Source organism: Carassius carassius, chromosome 32 (genome assembly GCF_963082965.1).
Source record: "Carassius carassius chromosome 32, fCarCar2.1, whole genome shotgun sequence".
In the NCBI taxonomy this organism is placed as follows: Eukaryota; Metazoa; Chordata; class Actinopteri; order Cypriniformes; family Cyprinidae; genus Carassius; species Carassius carassius.
This window is the reverse complement of record NC_081786.1, coordinates 2,978,802-3,001,739: the sequence shown is the minus strand read 5'-3', so window position 1 is coordinate 3,001,739 and position 22,938 is coordinate 2,978,802. Positions and strand designations below refer to the sequence as shown.

Sequence of the window (22,938 nt, the reverse complement as noted above, 5' to 3'; positions counted from 1 at the left end):
GACATAGTAGTATACTTAAAGTATGATGTAAAGCTCACTTAAAGAAAACTTTTGAGTATACTTGCAGTATAAAACTACTAAACTAGTAGTTTACTGAGACTATACTTCAAAGTGTACAAAGTATTTAATTAGTAAACTATCAGTTTATCTATAAGTTAACTTTTAGTATAATTTCAGTACAAACTACAAGCATAAAGGTAAACTAGTTGTGTACTCAAAGTTTGCTACTGTTATAATTAAAGTATACGTTTATATACTAGAAAGTGGGCCAATTTAGTCCCAAGGAGTATTGAAACAGTACACTTACAAGTATACTACTAGAACACTGATATTTGTATACTTGCTACATGAAGTATACTTAAAAATATACTTGAACTTTACTTAAGTATACTTAGTAAAATAATCATGAAGTATACTACTTTTTCATAAGGGTGTAGTATTTAGAAAAAAAAATAACACATCGCCTTTCTTTAACACTTTATACAGGTTCCAGACATCTCAAATCAATTCTGGCTGTTGATTCCTCACAATGACTGACGTGGAGGAACTTTGAACAGGTTCTTATGGTTTCATAACTCCTCCTCCACGTGACTTTACTCTACAGTATCTGCAGTAAACCACACCAAACGTCCAACCTGAAGTGTCAACGTCAGACTGCCTGATAAAACAGCGCTTACTATAGAAAGCGCTTCCACCAACCCTTATAAAGATGTCTAGTTTTGACCAACTTTTAAAACAAGCTGGAGACTTCGGGTTGTATCAGAAGAGGATCTCTCTCCTGGGGTCTTTGCCTATTTTGCTACTCTCGTTTGTGCTGATAGGAGTCGTATTCTTAGGATACACACCAGATCACTGGTGTATAACTTCAGGTCTCCGGGAGAAATGCGGTTTCTCGGAGCAGCAGGTCCGCGATCTGACGGTTCCCCGCACGGGGTCGCGCGGCGCCTTCAGTAAATGCGCGAAGTTTGACGCGCTTTGGAACGGGAGCGCGCTTACATGTAATATCTCCATTGACCGGTCCACTTTTACCAACAACAGCACACATCTATCCTCTTGTAATGAAGGCTGGGCCTTTAATGAGAACCGGAGCACCATTGTAACAGAGGTGAGAGTTGTTATTGTACCAGCTTTGACTTCAAACTGAAGTGAAAGTAACAAATCATTAACATGCAATTGCTTGCTTTGGGAATGCAGGCTTTAAAATGTAACTGATCAGTGTTTAAACTTGAGCACAGCTTTACTTCTGTCAAACGATTAATCGCATGCAAAATAAAAGTTTACATAATATGTGTATGCTTGTACTGTGCAAATAAATATAGTAAATATAAATACACACATGCATGTATATATTTAAGAAAAAATAATAATATATGTATATATATATATATATATATATATATATATATATATATATATATATATATATATATATATATATATATATATATAATAAATTATATTAATATAATATATACCTGTTAATATTTTCAAACTATATACCTTGTGTGTGTGTGTGTGTGTGTGTGTGTGTGTGTGTGTGTGTGCGTGTGTGTGTATTTATATGTACATAATAAATATACAGAGTACACACGTACATATAAACAAAAACTTTTGTTTTGGATGCAACTAATCGTTTGACACTATTCCTTGATATAGTGACTAAATATAGATTAATCTCTTTAATTATGAGTAGTGACATGTACATGCACGTTTTTTATTTATTTATTTATTTTATTAGTTTTGCAGTCAGAGCATTATTTACTTGCCCTAATCTGAATGTTGTCCTCATGTATCCCAGTTTTCATTGGTTTGCGAAGACTCTTGGCTTGCAGACCTGAACCAGGTATCGTTAGCTGGAGGGTTTTTTATAGGTGCCCTGGTGACTGGATACCTAGCAGACAGGTATTTTTCATTTTTCATGTATCAGCATGTTATATTCAAAGTGCATAAGAAAACCGAGTTGCATTACTATCATGATATAAATACATTCAAGACTTGAAATAATAAAATTTTTCTTTACAGGTTTGGGAGAAAATCTTGTTTTATTGCATCAATATTTGGCCTTGCAGTTTCTGGGATATGCATTATTTTTTCACCATATTACCCCCTCCTCCTGTTTTTTCGATGTTTGCAAGGCTTTTTCGCCAAAGGTGCATGGACAGCCACATATGTGTTGGGTGGGTACATAAGATGTCATACAATAGCTGTTATTGGTCGAGTACGTGAATTAACATCAGACTAGACCTCTAAATTAGTTAAATATAACTACTTGGTCATTAACATCTGAGAATTGGATCACCAATCCAGTTTTGAGGTTCAAGTGCTTTAAGCTCCAGAGCTTTAAGATTGCAAACTTGTGTTACGTATAAAGCATTCATGCATTTGCCAGACACTTTTATCCAAAGCAACTTGCATTGCATACAAGCTATGCATTTTATCAGTTCATGCATTCATTGGGAACCAAACTTATGATCTTGGATTTGCTAGCACCGTGCTCTGCCCTGTGTGCTACAGGAATGTTCTCTTGATATATTTTCCTTATTCGAAACAGTTATCGAATTCTTTGGATCAAACAACAGGAAATTTGTCTCTGTTATGTCCCGTACTATGTACTCACTGGGTCTGGTGCTCCTTCCTGCTCTGGCGTATTACATTCCTTCATGGAAAAACCTACAGCTGGCAATGACTCTACCAACATTCATCTTTCTGATCTATCACTGGTAATAATAACATATTTATGATTGATCCCATTCCAAATGGATCTTTATGTAAGATTCTATCATATATCATTTGCTGGATATGGCAGACATTAATGTTGTAACAGGGTTATTCCAGAGTCTCCCAGATGGTTACTGTCACAAAGGAAGACAAAAGAAGCTATACAAATTGTTGAGAGCATCGCCAAGTGCAATAAAAGATCACTTCCTGAAGACTTTCAAGAGGTAATAAGACTATTCATCAAACTCGATGCTGCAGTATAACCAATGAAACGTTTTTCATTACATTAAGCATTACGTTTTTTTGCAATAAGTGTGTAATTGATTCTAAAATATTTGATCATTAATGTGATCATTTCTATGCTGCTATAGACACATTTGCAAAAGGTAGTTTTGTTGTGCAAGACTTCTGGCTTTATAAACAGACAGACATATATATATATATTCTCACATTATCACAGTTTATTTGCTATAGTTTAGAAAATGGAAGTAAAATATGACATTATATTGTACATCAAATATTGACTATTGATTTTTTAGATCGATCTGCTGATAGAAAAACAAGAGGAAATTGTTCGCCCTTCATATAAAGATTTATTTAAGACTCCTGAAATGAGGAAACACACCCTCATCTTGATATATGCATGGTGAGCTTTCTGTATGTGTCTTGAAATACTTCTTTTTATGCAACTGTTTAACAGTATAAGTATCAAAATAATCAAAACCACTTTTACCTTATTCGATCAAATGCACTATATACACAGTGTGAGGTTTATTGTTTTTGTTGCATCCTCTTCCTGCAGGTTTACCGGTGCGGTAGTGTTCCAGGGTTTGGTGTTACGTTTAGGAATCACAGGAGACAATGTTTTCCTGGATTTTCTCATTTCAGCTGTGGTGGAGCTTCCAACTGGAATTATATTTTATTTCTTAGTTGACCGAATTGGTAGACGCCCTCTCATGGCAACAGTCAACTTTATTGGAGGGGCCGCTTGTTTGGCTGTGCCATTTATTCCGCCGAGTAAGCTACAGTACACCCCTAGACATGTTTTTAGCATTTTTTTGTAAATGTTTAAATGTTTCATTTATAGTGTTCATCATATCTGTTTTTCAAGACATTTCGTGGCTGAAAAGAACCATTGCGATAATTGGCAGACTGGCTGTTGCTATTGGGAATGAGACTGTGAATTTTGCTAATGCAGAACTGTATCCAACACCACTCAGGTATTTATCAGTCTTTTATCAATGACTACAGAAAGTGTGTTAATGCTGTTTTTAATCACATAATCCACTAAAATTAAAGTCACACTTTAGTTTGGGGATCAACTGTCACTATTATTTAAGTTTGTTGCTTATTAATAGGTGGTAGTTAAGTTTAAGTATAGGTACTAGGATTAAGGGATCTAAGGGTGCTTTCACACTTGGTTCACTTGCCTGCTCCAAACCCGAGTTCGGTTGCTCCCCCCTCCCCCTGCCCCCGCTGGACTGTGTTCATATTATAATATTTGAGTCTGAACCGCGGATCGCTTGCGTCATCAAGCCAGAAGCTGTTTACCCCGTTGCTTGGTAACGACAGCGCAGGAGAAGGCGGCAAATGCACAACATTAGGAGTACGGAAGATAGCGTTCACATCATCCAAACGAACTGAACTCTGACGTCAATCGAACCCGGGTGCGCACCAAAAGTGCTAGTGTGAAAGCACCCTAAAATATGGTCATGCAGAATAAGGTATTAACATGTGCTTCCAATAATCGGCCAATATGCTTCTAATATGCATGGTAATAAGCAACTAGTTAATAGTGAGAATTGGTCCCTAAACTAGTTACCATATTTTTTATGTATTGCACCTGTATTAATGTTTTAAACAACTGAGCATCGCCTCGAAGTTTGTCTTCCTTTTCTAGATGAGTATTTCTTTAAATAGGCATAAAATGTTTCTCGGTTTTGTAACTAATTTATTTATTTTATTGTGTGTTGCAGAAACTTAGGCGTATCTGTGTGCTCGTCAGCCAGTGACATTGGGGCAATTGTTGCTCCATTTATTCTGTACAGATTAGCTAGTATTTGGCAAGAGCTTCCCCTCTTTGTCTATGGTGAGAAGTCATTTCAGTTTCATAAATCATCATTTCCTTGTGTTTCTTTTTGACTCATGTTTCTCTCTGTCCCCATACACAGGGGCCATGTCAGTTCTGTACAGTGGACTTGTGATGCTTTTGCCAGAAATGAGAGGTGTTGATCTGCCAGAAACTGTGGATGATGTGGAAAATATGAGAAGGTAGGTGTTTTTAGTTCTTATAGTTAATATAGTTGTTAATTTAGTCTGTTAATAATGTTGTATGTTCTTAAGCAGGCGCAAACACAAGGAAAAAGATGGGCCTTCATTTCCTGAAATTAACATTGAAACAATGAAAGCAACTGAGAGTACATCCTAGAAATTAATTCCTTTACAAACAATAAATGTAATCAGAACATTTATGGTTTATTGTATATCCCAGTACTGATGCAATATGCATCTAAAAGAAAACAGTATAGGTGCATTCATTATTTTAAACATTTTAATGACTTTTTTAATGCTTTATTTGCTTATTTGTTGACTATATTTCTTTTGTTCATTAAATGTGTCTCTTCATATTTAATATCTAATGTGTCTATATGTATTTTTTATTTTTATTATTGTTCACATTCTGGCTGATGTAGCCTGTTTTATATTCATGGTCATAACTCACATCCAGCCATCCATGAAACTCACTTTTAATGAAATCCTTGTAGTGACACACAATAGTTTATGTTAATTACCGTGTAGTGACCTGTAAATGTTCTTTTATTATGTTATACGTTAGTGTCTGAGTCTGAACAGAAGGGTACATTCATTGTATTCCTTATTTTGGGCACATTCAGCAACACCCAATCGAGTCATTCCAGTTCATCAGAGCATGTTTAGTCATCTTAATGAATATATTGGACAAAAACAATCAATTTACAATGAAATGGATGCTAAAAAGTGAGCATTTCCTTTAAATTAGGCTCGAGTGGGCTAAGTATGGCCATCCCTATTTTATTCTTTAGTGTTACTGTAGCCATCATGGGAAATGAGGTTAGCCTTTGAACTGCTGTGTGTTAATGGGTCAGACAAACTCAAACAATCAACCATTAAACTGAATGTTAATCAGGCTGGAACAAATCAGTGCCATGCAGGCATTTGCCGTGAGAATAATGTGAAGTTTAGTGAGCCTCCGCAGCTCTGACTGCTTCATTTTGATACCAAGTTGGTGGATTATTATTTAAAAATAAAAATCAATATCTGATAAGCTCATCAAGATATGAAGCAAATACAAAGAAATGCTCTTTATTCGGATCATTATTCTAAGATGAATCCAGAGGAGCGCAGGAGACTTCAGAAAAACATCCAACAGTGGAATTCAAACCGACTCAGTCTGTTTGAGATCACTGAACCTGATGAGGTAAAACTCTACTTTTTAAAGATTAGACTTTTACTAGTAGGTTTAGTAATGTTAGGGCTACAATTTTACATTAACAACAGTTCAGACTGTTCGTTTGATTCTGTCTAGAATAAATAAAATATTAAATAAATTCCATTTGTAATAATTGTTTTTTTTCAAATTTTTTCGTGGAATCTCATTGCTTTCAAAGATAAAGAACTGATATGTTACAGAAGAAAAATTGCATGCTTTATTTATTTTTTAATTTAGGTTGTGTTTCATGTTTTCCATTCTATTGCTGCTAGTATAAAAAAATGGAGATTTTAAAGAAATTATATTTCTTTATAATTATTTATTTATTTAATTTGCTTTGTTTACATTTTCTATTTAATCTCATTGCTATCTAGGATTCAAGATTGGGATATTAAAGAAATTTCATATTTGATTTTAATTTTTGATTTAGTTAATTTGCATTTAATGTTTTCGTTTAATTTAATTGCTGTCTAGCAAAAAAAATATGATATTAAAGAAATTATATTTTTTTATTTAATTTAGTTTGCATTTTACATTTTCTATTTACTCTCATTGCTGGTAGGATTAATTTAGATTTTTTTTTTTTATCTCTCTTTCTGTCTTCACAATGTAATAATCTTTTTTATCTTTAGGATTCTGTATTTCATGGAGTTATTCGTTTCCACCTCCAAGACCATATTTCAGGGAACTGTGCCACAAAATGCATTTGTATCTCAAGTGTTTCAACCACACAAGAGGTCATTGAAACGCTGGTGGAGAAGTTTCAACATGATGGGACCTCTCTGCCTTTCTCATACTCATTGTATGAGGTCTTAAAAAATCAAGGTGAGAGCAGGACTGAATTAAACTTGTGGTTGAAGACACACTTCTGTTCTCAGTCCTTGTCATAAATGACTTAATGTTCTGTGTTTTTGCCATTTAGAAGAAAGAAAACTGGACCTTTCAGAAAAGCCCTTGGTGGTTCAACTCAACTGGAATAAAGACACAGATGGCAGATTTGTCTTGAGGAATGACGGTTGTGTAACTTTACATGTGTGTGACATCCCTATCATTCTACTAAATCAAGTAAGTTAAATAAAATAATTTTGGAGTGAACTAAAAAATTTTTTTTAGGATGGCTGTGTGGAAAATAAGGAAAAAGTTGGAGTAATTGAACATTTCAAGAGGACATTATCAAAAAAAGAGAAGAAAAGTAAAAAGACGAAAAACGTTTCTAGCAGTCACAGTGTCTCTGACAGTAAAGCAAACAGGTAGGTAATCACTTTTTTTTAATGGACATAGAAAGACAATCTTAACCTAAAAGAGATTTTTGTGCCCAGAAGCCTGTGATGAAAGATTTATTTATTAAAGAGAGGTTTTTGAGGTGGTATCCCATACCTTCTCAGTCTAGGGTTGGGAAGGAGTAACAAAGAAAGTGGTGCAGGTATGTAATAAACTGGGGGCTCGTCCGGGATATGAAACAAGAGGAATCCCACTAGAGGACACTCCCACATATATGTCCTGGGACGTAACAGTGGAGAACTGTTAAAATTAAATGTAATGCTATATAGAACCCTAAAGGGTTTATTGTGACTTAAACCACTAGTCAATTTTTAAAAAGAAAGTCAGACATCTAATGTTTGAGTATGCAAATATTATAGCACATGCTATGTAGGCACCAGTGAAAATGTCTTAGCCTTTGTTTTTACTTCAATGTGAATGAATTGGTTGGGAACTCTTGCTGGTATATTTAAATAAAAATTCAAATATATATATACACAAAACACAAATGTCAAGGAAAAAAAAAGATTCTCAAAAAACCATAATACCAGAAATACTGTATCTTTAAAAAAATCTATATTAAGGCATGGTAAGGCAAGTTTATTTATATAGCACATTTCATACACAATGTATTTAATTCAGAGTTCTTTACATAAAAGTATGTAAATTAATCATAAAAAATTAAGTGTCTGCATGTAATAAAACATAATATAACAGCATACTAAAGAGTTAGTTCACCTGAGAATTTTGGAAAATTGGTCCATCTTCTACTCACCCTCAAAGCATCCTAAGTGTATGTGACTTTCCTCTTTCAGAATAATCCAATCGAAGTTATATTATATATTGTCCTTGCTCTTCCAAGCCTTTCAATGAGCAATAAGCAGGTGTTTGTTGTCAACGGTTCAGAAGACGTGAAATAAAGTGCGTGCATCTGTAATAAAATGACCCTCAATGAATAAAGGCCCCCGTAGCGAATCCAAGCATTTTTGTAAGATAAATATCCGGATTTCAAATGTAATAAACACTATTTGTTTATTTTTCTCACTTCCGCTGACTGTGGGATCTGGAAGATGTGCTGGGGTGAACTAACCCTTTAAAGTGACATTTTTATTGTATTGTAAATTACAATACAGGTAATTTGTCACTTGTTCATTTACTGTAGTAGTTGAAGGTCATATAAAATCATAATTAATTAACACATTCATAGTTGACTGCTTTTTTGGGCAAAATTTGGCATATGCTTTCCAAAAATTTGTTTCAAAATCTTGCATGCAATACAAAGCAACATTAAGTAAGTATATCAATAACATATATTTTTTATATAATATTTAGTAAATAGTATATTTTTAAAAGTATAATGTCTTGATGGTAGAATAAAAGTTTATTATAAAAGTATATTTTTTCTCCTGACTAAAGGCTGACACAAGACTACTTGGAAGTAAATTGGAATCTCCCACTCAGCATTTCTTTAAAGGAAAAAGGTACAGTTGTTGATCCTGGCTTAATAAAATCTTTCAGTCAGCACAATTATACAGTTCTCTCTGCTCTAAGGTAATTTACATTTTGTCTTTGATTTCAGATGAGGAGTCTTTCTTGCTTGCTGTGATAAATGACATTAACAGCTCTACGATTCACTTTAAGCTCTCGCCTGCTTATGTGTTTTATCTGGTTGGGCGATTTTTAACCAGCCATAAACCTCTGCAGTCTGAACAGAAGGTCTGCGAGATATTTGACAAGATTGTGCACTTGATTCAAGGCGTCATTCAGGTAGATTGAAGACTGTAATAAGAAAAATGTGATATACTCCCTGACCTCGAAATTTGATATTTTTTTTGGCCTGGAAGTCACAAGTTAAGTCCTTGATAATTTCCTTCCCATTTAGAAACAGAGGAACATCGCAGTGGCTCTTGCCTTCTGGATGGCCAACACATCTGAGCTCCTGAACTTCATCAGACGGGACAGGGATCTGTGTGCCATCACGCTCCAGGCTCAAAATACTCTCACTCAACTTGTGCAGCAGGCTTTCAGGTATGATAAAAGCATGATTGCATTGTGATGTTTGCAGGAAGGGCGATGTATTTTGAGGGTTTAATCAGGCGTTAATGTTTCCTCAGGTACCTGTCACATCGGCTTCAGGTTGATCTTGAAAATCAATTACCTGCATTCTTTGCTGATGTAAAAAAAGAAATGGCTCAGGAAAAAGAAATAGGTAAAGTGTTTAGTAATAATAAATAGTTTTCAGTGTTTTTGTACAACGGTTCAAATTGACTGCTATGGGGTATTTTGAATGCATTTTAATGATCTACTACATCAAATTCAGATTTACCTGAATTCAATGGCATGTGAAAAGAAATTGTTTCATTACATCAGCATTAACTGCCAAAATATATTTATATTTATACTCAGTATTTTTGTCATGTTTTCCAGTACAAATATCTAAACATAATGCAAAATGACAAGATATCAGGTCTTGTTTTCTGAAAGATGCATCCAAATTAAATTCATAAAATAATAATTAATAACATATATATATAATATGCTATTGGGTCAGAAAAATAACATTGTTTCCCATTGTTTACAAGTGAAAATAGTCTAAATCGGTTGTGTTGGAGATAGACTTTATCCACATTTTCCACATTATTATAGGTTATGTTCTTATATTTTTATAAAAGCAATGATTTAAAGTTAAATGCAGTTATGGATTTTGTCTAACAAATATGCAGCTGTCACAAGTGTATGGTGTGTATTAATTGTGGATTATTGTGATGTAAGTGATGTAATGCTACTGTACATTTCTCCAAATCTGTTTCCACAAAGAAACTAAATAAATGAGTAAATGTTCATTTTTGCATGAACTATTCCTTTAAGTTGCTTCAGATGATAAAACATCTGGATTAAAGATGGTGATGTGTGTAGTGTTGCAAATTAAGAATCTGTTTTGAATTTGTTTCTTAGAAGGCGTCTTGAACACTTTCATGAAGACCATGAGTTTGCTCCGAAGGTGTCGGGTCAACCCTGCTCTGAGCATCCAGCTTTTTTCTCAGCTCTTTCACTTCATGGGGGCCTGGATCTTGAACCGACTCACCGTGCCAGGATCCAGGCTGTGCTCGAATTACTGGGGCAAAACTCTACAGCAGCGTCTGATGCACGTGGAGGCCTGGGCAGAAAGACAAGGGCTGGAGCTGGCCGTTGACTGCCATCTCAGTCGTATAATCCAGGTAGTGTTTTTAGAAAGATGATAAGGAATACAGCATGCAAAATGATGTAACTGCTGTTTTGAACAATATTATTTAGATATTTATCAACATCAAAAGATTTGACTCATCCGTGGTTATTTCCTTAAAAATGTTGCTCCCTTCAGGCGACGATGCTTCTAACCATGACCTCTTCCTCTACACGCGACGCCCAGGTGATTCAGTCCACATGCTACAAGCTGAACTCACTACAGCTGAGAGCACTGATGAGCAAACATCCCTACAGCCCAAATCAACCCCACTTTTCAGCCGTAAGTGCATGAAAAAAATGAATGCTCACCAAAATCAAAACGGCTACAAATTATTATTTTTTTCTTATCATCCAGTACAAATCTATCTAAATCTAAATATTCTTACATAAAGATGCTTAAAAATAACAAGCAAAATGACACATGTATCAAATTGAGTTTAAAACAAGAAAACAATATGATGGATGGAAAACTATGCTCCAAAAAATAAAATTGTTTCCCACCAACTTAATATTTTTAATGCCTTTTGTCCATAAAATAAATAAGCATTAAACTGAAAGGAAATGAATTAATGAAGATAACTTAAGTGAGTTTAAACTTTTTTCTTGTTTTTGGCTTAAAAATTATAAACACATTAAAACACATTAATTTAAAAACACATTAATTTTTTTTTACTGTATAAATGTATCTTGATTTGAGAATGTTTAGACTGTTTTTGTCTTATTTTCCATTACAAATATCTAAACATTCTTGAATCTACATACATTAACTTCAGAAACAAATTGACTTAAGATAATGTCTTGTTTTCTAAAAAATGTATAAAAATCAAGAGCATTTTGCCTTAAAAAAAAGAAAATAAAAAATGTATATATATATATATATATATATATATATATATATATATACTTGTTTTCGCTTTTAATCAATTTTATTTTCTTTCCCCATTGGCAGATATTTTATTCTCATTTAACTCACTTCATTTTGATTCATTTTTCAGAGAACAAGACTTAACACTATCCTATAGTTTCATAACTAACTGTATCTTGATATAAGAATGTTTAGATATTTGTGCTGTAAAATGTCAATAATACTGAGGAAGAAAATCATTTAAAAAAAAGATGCCGAAAGATGCAGTCTACTTAGTGTTTTTCATTCATAGGCACTGATAGAGCGTGTAGCTGCTTTAGCAGAAAACACAACAGATGTTCTGAGAGGAGAGGGTGGAGAGATCCGATTGGAAGAAGAACTGGACCTTCACTTGCCTTTCCTGTTGCCTGAGGATGGATATTCAAGTGATTCCATGCGTGGCATTCCTAAGGGATTTCAGGAGTTTTTAGAACCCATCTGTCGCAAAGGTACAAAGGTGCATTATCTGTTCTTCTTTTGATAGTGCAAAGTCAATATATAGACTTAAAATCAATAGTTAAAGACACATGTATCTGTAATTCTCTAGGTCTCTGTAAATTAATTCCCCATTCCAACTGTGTTGGGACATGGACTATTTTCTTTATCCAATCCGATCACTCCCCAAAGGGTTCAACTTGGGTAAGTTGGTAATTTACAGATTAAAGTTATTCATTCCCATAAAACAGCCAAGGCACATCTGGTTCATTTTACTATTAAAGCTCTACTGAGTTCATCCTCTCTATACACTCATTATATTTAAGCAGACATGTTTTAACACTGAACACAACTGTAATTTTATTTTGTCTATATAGAAACCTGAACCAATGAAAATAACTCTAAAGAAACCTTTGCACGGTGGAATGGGAGTGAGCATTGTAGCAGCCAAGGTGCGTTTATTTACATTAGTTAACATGAATTTACACTAAAGAATACTTCTACAGCATTCAGTAGTCTTAGTTTATGTGAATTTCAGCATTTAAATATAAACAAATAATAGTTGTTTTAATATTGTTTCATGCACTGCCAACTATCAATCAAATACATTAGCAAAGATGAATACATGCTGCAAGAAATATAGCTCTCATTTTTAGTTTATGTTAGCTTAGTAACAAATTAGATCTTGTTATAAAGTGTTAGTGTCCTTTTATAATACAATTTCAGAACTTATTTTGCAATTGTCTGTAATCAAATTTATTTATTATATCTCTCAGAGGGCAGGACAGGATAAACTTGGCATTTTTATCAAATCTGTTGTCCAGGGAGGAGCAGCAAATGAGGTCAGTATCATTAAGAAAAGTCTGTTATAATGTGCCTGTTTGCATCATATTATATAAACACTGTTGTGTTTTGATGAAGGATGGCAGACTGAATCCAGGAGATCAGTTACTGAGTGTGGATGGCAAAAGCCTTGTGGGAGTGTCACAGGAAAGGTGAAATCATCTTAATATAATTTAGTCATTTAGTGTTTTTGAGCATGGCTAGATCTGTTGCACGTTTGGAAGTAAAACTGATTTTACTGATCCTATTCAGGGCTGCCGAGGTAATGATGCACACTGGCTCGGTTGTGTCACTGGAAATTGTCAAGTCAGCAGCCGTATATTATGGTTTTGAGGGAGTATTTACCCAGTCGCCACAAACAACATGTAAAGGTAGTGAATGCTGAGCACACAACATTATAATATATGCATTGCACGTATTTAGTCTTGCAAGATATTAAGTCTTTTTTTTCTGAAAAATTGATCAAAATTAAGTGAAATTAAAGGGTTAGTTCACCCAAATATTAAAATTATGTCATTAATGACCCATGAGACCTCGTTCATCTTCGGGACACAGTTTAAGATATTTTAGATTTAGTCCGAGAGCTCTCAGTCCCTCCATTGAAGCTGTGTGTACGGTCTACTGTCCATGTCCAGAAAGGTAAGAAAAACATCATCAAAGTAGTCCATGTGACATCAGAGGGTCAGTCAGAATATATTGACGCATTGAAAATACATTTTGGTCCAAAAATAACAAAAACTATGACTTTATTCAGCATTGTCTTCTCTTCTCTTCTCTTCTAGCCTAAACCAGGATTAAGCCATAGTTCAATAAAGACGTTTAAATAATTTTTATAAACATACCATAGAAAATAGCATTACTGGTGTCCATCTTAAGACAAAACAAAGGCACTGAGATGTTTTAAAGATCAATCAGTGTCAGTTTCTTTCAACTGATTTACATTTTAGTCTAGGACTAGGCTTAAGCCTTGTCTCTGAAACCGGGGGTAAATCTAAAATATCTTAAACTGTGTTCTGAAGATGAACGGAGGTCTCACGGGTTTGGAACGACATGAGGGTGAGTCATTAATTACATAATTTTTTTTTCTTGTTTTAAGCTCAAATTCGTTTCATTTTGATATATTTTTGGAAAACAAAGCTTAATATCATTTACTTAAGTCATTTAGCTTCTCAAGGTAATGTATTCAGATTTTAGAATGTTTAGGTATTTGTGCTGCAAAACAAGACAAAGTACTGAGAATGAAAATCCTATTTTGCAGTGTGAACCTTTTGAAATACTTCAGTTCACTCAATATTTGTATAGCCAATATATAAGCTATGGCTTTGATCATATGCGTGCTTGTTGCACATTTGTTAGATCATGATAACTGTGGACCATCCAAGCAGAAGTCCAGTGTCTCTGATCTTAATGACAGTGCCGAAGCATCTGTTTCTGGTCCATCAAGACCATTAGAAACCTTTAGAAACCAGCACACAATCAGCAGAGTGAACACGAAACAAAACCAGAAATGGCTCAGGCAGAAACTGGATTATCGTTCCAATCCCAACCTGGCATGTGAGTGTTTATATTCACACTTCGTTTTCTGTTTGTTTTTGGTTTGTTAAGATCTTTTTCATTCAATCTTCATCAGATAACCAGGAAATGCCTGTTGATTCGGTTGCTCCTGAAAAGAAGACATTATCCTTCTCCATTGAAAATCTCACGGATTCTGTAAGTAAACTTTTTTGTTTGTTTATTAAGATGAACATTCCCATGTTTTTTTTTTTAACTATTGACCTCATTATTTCACTTGTCACCCCAGGGGAAACAAAGAAACACTCTTTCAAATGCAGAGACTTTTCACAGAGAATATCTGACCCTGCCAACATCAAAACCGCACGGCAATAAAACAACAAAAACTACCGAACATCCTCCACGTATTGCTCCATTCTCCAGGGATCTGCAAAAGAGCAACTTCATGGTATTTGTGTGTTGCATCTTTGTTCTGTCTGTTGTATTGCTGTGTTTGATATTTATGCTTCCATAAGCTTTGCATGAGTTTGTTTGAAAGCACAATCACCAAATAGGGGAAGCCGGGGTTAGCTGTCACACATTTTACTCCACTGAATATTACTCAAGGTTTCTGTATAGACACAAACATAGTCTTGACAGAAAAAAGCTTGTGAACTGTTACTGGCCCTTAAAATCTGGAAATGGTAGTAAAGGGATATATACAAAAACATACCAAATGTATATTTTTTGCCAACAGATTGACTATAATAATAGTTTCAAGTGAATTAACTACATGAAATGAAATTATATAACAGCTTATTGACTATAAATGTATTCATTACAGGCCCCATGGAGCATTAAGATCCTGACAGATTTCTATTATTTTAGTCTAGGATAAGACTAAGATCACATTTTATATAAAAAATATATAAATTAGATATTGAAGTGGCTTTATCCATTTTCTTTTTACTGTAGAAACAAGCACTTTCTCAAGACAATCTCTGGAGTGAAGAGAAAGGAGGTCCTCTAGTGGGCAGACCGAGGTATTTGAAGAAGCAGTCAGATCTGAGCAAATGGAACAGCATTGCAACCATAAGCCCAATGGATTCCAGTTTATCCAGCCTGGGACTCTGGAAGATCCCGACAACAGCCCAGTCCGTGCCTCTATCACAGCCGAAACGAATGGACGTCCCATACACACCACCCAACAGTCTTTCATTCAGCACATTCCGCCAGCCTGAGGAGACCCAAATGATGTCTCCAGCACACCATCGCCATCAGAGCAATGCATCACCATCTCAAAGACCACAGCAGGCTTGCAAGAAAAAAACTGTTGTCTTCCAATCAACTGTGCAGGCATTGCAGAATAACTCAGCCTCTCGTCTAAGCGCGAACCCTCATCACAAAGGGCCCGATAAAATCAAAAAGCTCTCTGTTGGAGATTCGTGGAAGCGGGATGCTCAAGATAAGCAACAGACTGCAGACCTACTGCAGCAGGAAGTACAACAGCTGCAGACTAAAGTGCAGCACAGCATAGAGGAGAGTGAACGTCTGCGCAGACTCTCTCTAGAGCTGCAGTTCCAGAAGAGACTGGAGGAGTTCCAGCAGAATGGTGAAGAGGATGATGATTATGACAGTGATTCGGGGACAGGACAGAAGTGGTTTCAGACAGGAAGTGATGTAGTGGTGAGTTGTTGAGTGTGCACTGAAACATCACAATGATCACTTGTATGCATGCTTTTATAAATCATTTTGTCATTCTAGCAGAACTGTGAAAACACTGAAACCCCCGCTTACCAGCAAAAGGAAAGCCACTTTACTAAAGAAGCCGGTTTGAAAGGTACTGGATGATATTTCATAATCAATCGCTGATTAATATCATCTCAGGCCTGATCAGTTTGTCTAATGTTGGTTTATTGAACTGCAGATGGAGTCAAATGTGAATCTACAGGATATGACAAAACGTCATCCGAGAAGCTCTGTTCTGGGTAAGTCTCAACTATGAATGGGTTTATCATCAAATTTTTCCTTCAGCCTATACTTTATTTATATTAAATGGTATTTTAATGGCTTTTCAGCTCAATTTAACTACATAAGCAATTATGAAGCACAAACATTAGCTAATAAATAATGGACAATAAATCCTGTAATGAATTATATATTCTAATATTTTGATAATTTATGTTTATATACATACTGTATATATAAAAAATTGAAGGCACCAGTCAAAAACCTTCATTTGTCTCCTTTGTTCGATGCTGCAGGAATGCTGCAATATTAATATTATATTATCATAGAACCTAGTCTTATTAAATTGCTCACTTTTGTCTTAATGTATGTTGGTGTTTGCTTTTAATTATTACTCATAAGTTATACAAAATAATATATGATGGTGTTGGAATTTTGATCTCGAGAACGGAATGCACCAAAATTCATCATAATTTAAAAAGGACCATTCTTCTAATATAGCCTTTGTGATAATTTTTTTTCCCATTTCACATACTGGATGTTTAGAGAAACTTGTAGTATTTAATTGTAATCAGGTGTTTTTGTATCCATATTCTTCCAGTGAAGTAGATCACAAAAGTTTCAAAACTCGACGATCCCCAGAGAATCTGTCCTTTAAGGAGCGTCAGCAGCTGTTTTCTTTGGCAATGGTCACTTCAAGTAAAGTCAAAGTGTCCTGATGAAAAGGCGAGCCTCAGAGACTCCAAATCTTTCAGACAATAGTGTCTTAAAGGATAAACAAGGTTTAATATTTCATGATTTGTTTCTATACCCTCATGAGGTAACTGGGCCACTTTTTCATTTCTGTGACTACAGATGACCCACTTTATCTGAATTCACCAGTATTTTTCACATAGCGTCATAAAAAATATACTTTAGGAATTAATCTATGTTGGAAATAGGATTGTTGTAGTGACTTTAACAGATATTTAGGTGATAGCAACTTATAAGTCTTCAAAAATAAAATCAAACATTGGAAATAAATAATTCTCTATTGCTTGGTTTTTATTCTGTGAAACCTTACTACGTATATGGAATAACCGTTTTTTAAAAGCTATAAACCCAGTGAAGCTGTGGTTTACAGTGAATTTATAACAGCTAAGGGGGTTTTAAGTTATAAATTCTCTATAAACCACGGCTGATTAGAGCTTTTATTGCTTTATTTTACACCTTATTTTGTTGATAAAACTGCACCACCATTTGTTCCTGCTCTCTGGTTTCAATGGACCCTCGGCGTATGCTTCTTATCTCATTAATGGCATCGATTCCAGTGATTTTCCTGCTCTTCACCAGGTAACAGGCCAGCATCGTACCCGTCCGCCCAAAACCATGCAAACAGTGCACCGCAACAGCCTGCCGAAGACAAACACTTCAGCATACACATGCTTAAAGGGGTTATATGACGTTTCTAAAAATAACAATATTTTGTGTATTTGGTGTAATGCAATGTTTTTATGTGGTTCAAGGTTAAAAAACACATTATTTCCCACATAATATACATGATTGTTTCTCCTCTATGCCCCGTCTTTGCTGAAACATGTTTATTTTTACAAAGCTCATCGTTCTGAAAAAGCGAGGTGTGCTCTGATTGGCCAGCTATTTTGTGCATTGTGATTGGCCGAATGCATCAAGCGTGTGACGGAAAGGTTACACCCCTTACTATATTGTGATGTCGTCTCGTGTTATTTGCTGTTGTTTTTAAAGTCAGTAGTTTTAAAATAAGGTTACAAATGTTACATCAGAATGATAGCTGTTCTTACATCTAATAACGATGTAAACTATAATATATATTTCTATATATATATATATATAACTATTTAAAGGCAAACAGACCAAATACTACCTGGTTTAGGGATTCGGTTTTGTGCCAGCGGCATTCACTTTTTGCTTTCGGTTCAAGGTTCAGTCGGTTGAAGATGCTCACTGCATATACTTTTTTTGTGATCACACAAATTAATTATTATATTTTGCTGTATTCTGTTTTGAGTATTCAATCAATCTAACAAAAACATCTTAACAATACTGCTGTAATGTTTGTTTTACATAATCAAAATTGTGTATTTTTTATCTGATGAATATGGTAACATTAAAAGCTCTCGTTATGAATTAGAGTACTGTATATTAGCTATCATAACTATAAATAAAGACTTTAGATGACATTAAAAACTGGTCAAAAGTCAATCATAAATGCAAGAGAAGGTTGTTGTCTGCTGTTATGTCCCCTCCAATGTCAAAATCAAACCTACGCCCTTGAGTATTAGCCTGGCCTTCTTTAATTATTAATAATTCTTTAATGAATTCATCAGCTCTGATGTTATTACAGTATGTGAAGATGAATGATAAAAGCTTTTTCCAGGGAAATCCATCCCGACAACTCTAAAAAGTACTGTAACTTACCATAGTGACTTAAAATAAGGTAAAAACAAAGTTTGGAAGATGTTTTTTTTTTGTGATGTACTTCATCATTATTTAAATTTGGTTCCTGTTTAAACACAAAAACATGATTTATTCATGGTTCATGAATTGTTTTTTTCTGAAACCTTTTAGTTAGACATTTGTCTAACATTTTTTACATTTTACTGCTTGTTTCAAAAAGTTTCGAAATGTTTAGAAGTAACATTCCCGTAATATTTGCAAAATGATCAAATGGAATGTTCCTCAATGTATATATTTAAACAATTCACAAAAAATCACTTTCATAACAGAAAAGTTAGCAAAATATTTCTAAGCTGCGATTATGTAGCTTTAATAAATATTTGAAAAACATAGAATTAACATAATTAAATGGCCTGTTTTACCTGTCCTCTAGCATTGGCCTCCTCCACTATGGACAGGAATCTGTTGATCTGATCAAACGTTGGCGCGCAGAAGTCGTGAATCCTGATTTGGTGAAGGGTCAGGTCTGGACAGGTGTCGTGGTAAGGAGGTTTGCGCTCGCTCAGGGTCACCAGATGTTTAATGCCGTTGTTCAGCAGATACTGATAGTGGGCCGTCGTCCGGGGCATTGCCAGCCCCGCAACCTTACCAGGATCCACCCAGGAGAAGTTTGGAGGCTGTGCCGAAGCCATAGCTTTCTGATTTAAAACATAATTTACCAGTTAAGAACAGCATTTCTGCAACATGAAGGAACAACTGTCTAATATTTAGGCCTACTGAAATTCATGAATATAATATAATTAAAATCCAAACCTAAAACCAATTTTAAATAAATAAACAACTGTTACTTGAAATAAATGTAAACTAAAATAAAATATTAAGGTATGTATGAAATATTTCATATGTTTTTAAACCTTTAAAAATCACAAAATATTAATAAAAAAAATACCACATATAAATTATACTAAAATATCACTGGGTTTAAAAAACAACAACATTATATTATGTTTGTGGTCTACACTGTATCCTCTACAGGCCTGTGGGGTAAATTAATCAAGCATGTTGATTGCAAATGCAAATAATTTGCTCTGTACCTTGTTTAGTTCAGTGTTTTCTCGACGTGGTCCATATATCAGCTAGTGATGGGAAGTTCGAGAGCCGGCTCTTTTAGCTCAGCTCCCAAAGAAGAGCCGGCACTTTCGACTCCTGAATGGCTCTTAATTTAGGATTTTTTTGTAGGCCTTTATTTTACCATAACTTTGCGAAAATTTATGTTTTGTGTGTTGAAAAGCCTTTCATGTGCAGTGTTTTTATGAGAATCCTTATAATTGCCTAATTTTGTGCATTTATTTTGTTACAAAACCATTATTTTGTTTAATATTTTAATCAAACATTTTATTGCACAAATTACTAACAAAACCGCAAATAAATCTACAGAACTAGAACCAAACTCAAGCAAACAGTATTAATGTCCTCAGTGAAGATTGGCATTCAAAAAAATCAGATGCCACAGCTTTGATGGACCTATCATATTTCTTTTTTCTGTGATTATCTGCTCTGTTTTTGAGAAGATTCTCTCTGAAGGAACCGATGTTGCCACAATACACAGTCTCCCCTCCATTAACGTTGTTACCACTCGTTAACTTGCAGTGGAGTGCCGCTTCACTTCAACCCCCTCTCTGTTTTTACATAATGTTATGATCTCATATACTCACATCTAATTGGCCGTGATGCGATTGCTGACCAATCAAAACAAAGTTCTGCCTTGAGCTAAGCAGCGAAAGGAAAAAAACTGGGAGCCGGCTCTCAATCGATGTGAGCCGGCTCTTCTGATTCACTACAAAGCATCGGCTCTCAGAGCCGCATCTTTTGCGCATGACCCATCACTAATATCAGCACTACACGGTTCTCGTCTGAACACCCTGATAATCACACGGTGCTCATTTTCTCTAAATACACATGCATTCGTTAATATATTGTAGCTAATACAATGCAGAAATAAATTAGCTCTCTGGAACTGAATACGGTGGTTCGGTACCAGTGTTGCCAGACGTACGATAATTATCGTATTTGTACGATAATTTTTACCTCTGTACGATGTACGATCAATAATGAAAAAAATCCCGTAATGTACGATAATCTCAGAATTTTATGAAAATTTAAATGATGGTAGTTGCAGACATAGGGCTTCTTTTCTCATACACGAAATCGGCTCATTACAGACACTCTAAATGCGTTCGTGTGCACCTGAGGGTGTGTTAAGAATGCAGGAGAGTGCCCTGCTTTAAAGCCAACGAGCACTGTTGCGGTCCATGACAGCAAGAACCCCTTCAACATCTGGCAACACGCAGGATTCCGATGACAGCGGCTCGGATGTGGAGTTAACTGCACCACGCAGCAACAGATAAATTCCTTCTTCACTGGACACGACTAAGCAAGTCTTAAAAAGCATTTTAATATGTTTTAATATGCGCCGCGTCGCAGACAGTTACTGAAAATAAAAGGATAGTATTTTGTCTCACTGCTTCCGTCCAACAATAAGCCTTGTTATCTATTATGGTAATTTGCAGGTCGATATCAAAATGTTGTTGGTTTAGAATAGATAAATAACTCTTTTGACTCGTGTACGATAATTTTCTTCCAAATACGACAATTTTGAACTTCTGGTACGATACTTGGACATTTCCAATCTGGCAACACTGTTCGGTACATGCTGTTCAGTTGGAACTGAAGCAGCTGTCGAGTTTGACCATTGGGTGGCACGCGATGGTAACATTAGTTTACAAAAAAAAAACACCTGATAAACTACACAGGAAGACTTTATCAGTCATTGAACTAGAAATAAATTCGACCAGCTAAAATAGGGGAATCTATCTTTAGAATCGTAGTACCTGAAAACATTACTAAACGTTGATTTGTTTTTAACGGAGCGTCTCATGCTAATAGCTAATGCTACGGCGCAGTGTACTTCTGTGGTTTAACGGTCTTTTCACTGGGGCGATCAAAGACGATCGTGTCAGAAAAGGTTTGTAGCATTGATACAATGCATTAAAGCACAATTCATACGCTCAAATGTTCAAAATGTCATCAAATGTTATGATTTACTAGCATACTAGCATAAAATTAGCTTGTAGCATGTCAGGATGGCCGAGCGGTCTAAGGCGCTGCGTTCAGGTCGCAGTCTCCTCTGGAGGCGTGGGTTCGAATCCCACTTCTGACAAGCATATCGTTTTTATGCAGGTTAAACAACTAGATCTTGCGTTAATCTCATATTTTCTCGCATATGGTCAGTGACAGCATACTACTTTTGCAACACGCAGTATGCGTACTTGAGTGTGCACATTAAACAAGAGCAGCGAGTTCACAAACGTGTGAGATATTTCTTTTCGAAAATAAAAATATTGTTCCATCCATACCGGTTTCCATAATCTTAAAAAAAGTTGTTTGACTAGATAAAGTCACTCGTTACGTTTAAATTTAGTTATTTAGCAGACGCTTTGGATAAAAGCGAATTACAAATGAGGACAATGGACGCAATCAAAATCAACAAAAGAGCAATGATGCAAAAGTACATGTAGCAAGGTTTGTGTTCTTTAATTATATAATAAATAAAAAGACAACAGGTAGAATATAAAAAAAGAATAGAGCAAGCTAGTCGTTAATCGTTTTTTTTTTGTAAAGAAAACAAGCAGTTAGTAAATTAATATAGTCTAAAAGTCATATTTAAAAGTCTAAAAGGAGCTAGTTTTATATATATATATATATATATATATATATATATATATGTGTGTGTGTGTGTGTGTGTGTGTGTGTGTGTGTGTAAAAAGAATTAGAAAAGAGATTGCTCGTGGGTCAAGTGATGATGGAAGAGATGTGTTTTTAGCCGATTCTTGAAGATGGCTAAGGTCTCAGCTGCTTGGATTGAGTTGTGCAGGTCATTCCACCAGGAGGGAACATTTAATGAAAAAGTAAGTGAAAGTGATTTTGTGCTTCTTTGGAATGACACAATGAATAGGAAGAGTATTATGATGCATGCGCTTGCTTCCGCTTCATGTAAACAACGCAAATGCGTGTTTAATATCTTCATTTGTTTTCCGAAGGCGAACGAAGATTTTATGGGTTTGGAACGAGGTTCTGCAGACGTTCTCTCAAAGTTTTATTAGAATGTTTGTTTGTTCAAACATTAATAATAGTTGCATCCCAAATGAAG

The 22,938-nt window shown here is 35.1% G+C and overlaps 3 protein-coding genes and 1 non-coding gene across 7 annotated transcripts; 3 read left to right on the top strand and 1 right to left on the bottom strand.

Annotated features, from left to right (window-relative positions):
- The first annotated feature begins 476 nt into the window (after positions 1-476).
- slc22a3 (solute carrier family 22 member 3) lies at positions 477-5,208 on the top strand. 2 transcript variants are annotated; one of them, XM_059519854.1, is made up of 11 exons: positions 477-1,105; positions 1,799-1,902; positions 2,023-2,177; positions 2,552-2,720; positions 2,825-2,942; positions 3,258-3,364; positions 3,521-3,735; positions 3,830-3,938; positions 4,695-4,807; positions 4,890-4,989; positions 5,062-5,208. In XM_059519854.1, exons 1-11 carry the CDS (start codon positions 710-712, stop codon positions 5,144-5,146), a joined length of 1,671 nt encoding a protein of 556 aa, XP_059375837.1. In that variant the 5' UTR covers positions 477-709; the 3' UTR covers positions 5,147-5,208. The 2 variants fall into 2 exon arrangements, with proteins under 2 accessions (XP_059375837.1, XP_059375838.1); XM_059519855.1 differs by having other exon boundaries at positions 478-1,105; positions 5,065-5,208.
- A 444-nt stretch (positions 5,209-5,652) lies between these two features.
- On the top strand, positions 5,653-17,339 carry LOC132112399 (afadin). Of its 3 annotated transcripts, none has more exons than XM_059519853.1 (23): positions 5,653-6,175; positions 6,820-7,012; positions 7,110-7,219; positions 7,301-7,437; positions 8,864-8,928; positions 9,027-9,214; positions 9,330-9,475; positions 9,562-9,656; positions 10,403-10,665; positions 10,857-10,952; positions 11,830-12,025; positions 12,124-12,215; positions 12,389-12,463; positions 12,788-12,853; positions 12,933-13,006; positions 13,107-13,225; positions 14,211-14,408; positions 14,485-14,564; positions 14,656-14,814; positions 15,321-16,031; positions 16,110-16,185; positions 16,273-16,333; positions 16,915-17,339. In XM_059519853.1, the coding sequence occupies exons 1-23, from the start codon at positions 6,035-6,037 to the stop codon at positions 17,030-17,032; spliced, it is 3,459 nt and encodes a 1,152-aa protein (XP_059375836.1). In that variant the 5' UTR covers positions 5,653-6,034; the 3' UTR covers positions 17,033-17,339. The 3 variants fall into 3 exon arrangements, with proteins under 3 accessions (XP_059375836.1, XP_059375835.1, XP_059375834.1); XM_059519852.1 differs by having other exon boundaries at positions 10,809-10,952; positions 16,113-16,185; XM_059519851.1 differs by having other exon boundaries at positions 10,809-10,952.
- Positions 17,340-17,352: 13 nt separating this feature from the next.
- dusp23b (dual specificity phosphatase 23b) lies at positions 17,353-20,760 on the bottom strand. Its single transcript, XM_059519850.1, has 4 exons — positions 20,626-20,760; positions 19,823-19,865; positions 19,151-19,426; positions 17,353-17,705 (listed from the first exon to the last, which is right to left on the bottom strand). The coding sequence occupies exons 3-4, from the start codon at positions 19,418-19,420 to the stop codon at positions 17,517-17,519; spliced, it is 459 nt and encodes a 152-aa protein (XP_059375833.1). The 5' UTR covers positions 19,421-19,426; positions 19,823-19,865; positions 20,626-20,760; the 3' UTR covers positions 17,353-17,516.
- A 1,105-nt stretch (positions 20,761-21,865) lies between these two features.
- On the top strand, positions 21,866-21,948 carry trnal-cag (transfer RNA leucine (anticodon CAG)). The gene has a single exon. It is a non-coding gene; the product is annotated as a tRNA-Leu (tRNA).
- The last annotated feature ends 990 nt before the right edge of the window (positions 21,949-22,938 follow it).

What these genes read in the sequence shown, in the direction of transcription:
- LOC132112399 (XM_059519851.1), top strand. Translation starts at nt 6,035, where the DNA reads ATGAAGCAAATACAAAGAAATGCTCTTTATTCGGATCATTATTCTAAG. An exon ending in AGGGAGGAGCAGCAAATGAG is followed by an intron (nt 12,854 to 12,932) that starts GTCAGTATCATT and finishes GTTTTGATGAAG; the next exon opens with GATGGCAGACTGAATCCAGG. An exon ending in TTGAAAATCTCACGGATTCT is followed by an intron (nt 14,565 to 14,655) that starts GTAAGTAAACTT and finishes TTGTCACCCCAG; the next exon opens with GGGAAACAAAGAAACACTCT.
- slc22a3 (XM_059519854.1), top strand. Translation starts at nt 710, where the DNA reads ATGTCTAGTTTTGACCAACTTTTAAAACAAGCTGGAGACTTCGGGTTG. An exon ending in ATCTTTCTGATCTATCACTG is followed by an intron (nt 2,721 to 2,824) that starts GTAATAATAACA and finishes ATGTTGTAACAG; the next exon opens with GGTTATTCCAGAGTCTCCCA. An exon ending in GCTTCCCCTCTTTGTCTATG is followed by an intron (nt 4,808 to 4,889) that starts GTGAGAAGTCAT and finishes CCCCATACACAG; the next exon opens with GGGCCATGTCAGTTCTGTAC.
- dusp23b (XM_059519850.1), bottom strand. Translation starts at nt 19,420, where the DNA reads ATGGCTTCGGCACAGCCTCCAAACTTCTCCTGGGTGGATCCTGGTAAG. An exon ending in AGGCCAATGCTAGAGGACAG is followed by an intron (nt 17,706 to 19,150) that starts GTAAAACAGGCC and finishes TGTCTTCGGCAG; the next exon opens with GCTGTTGCGGTGCACTGTTT.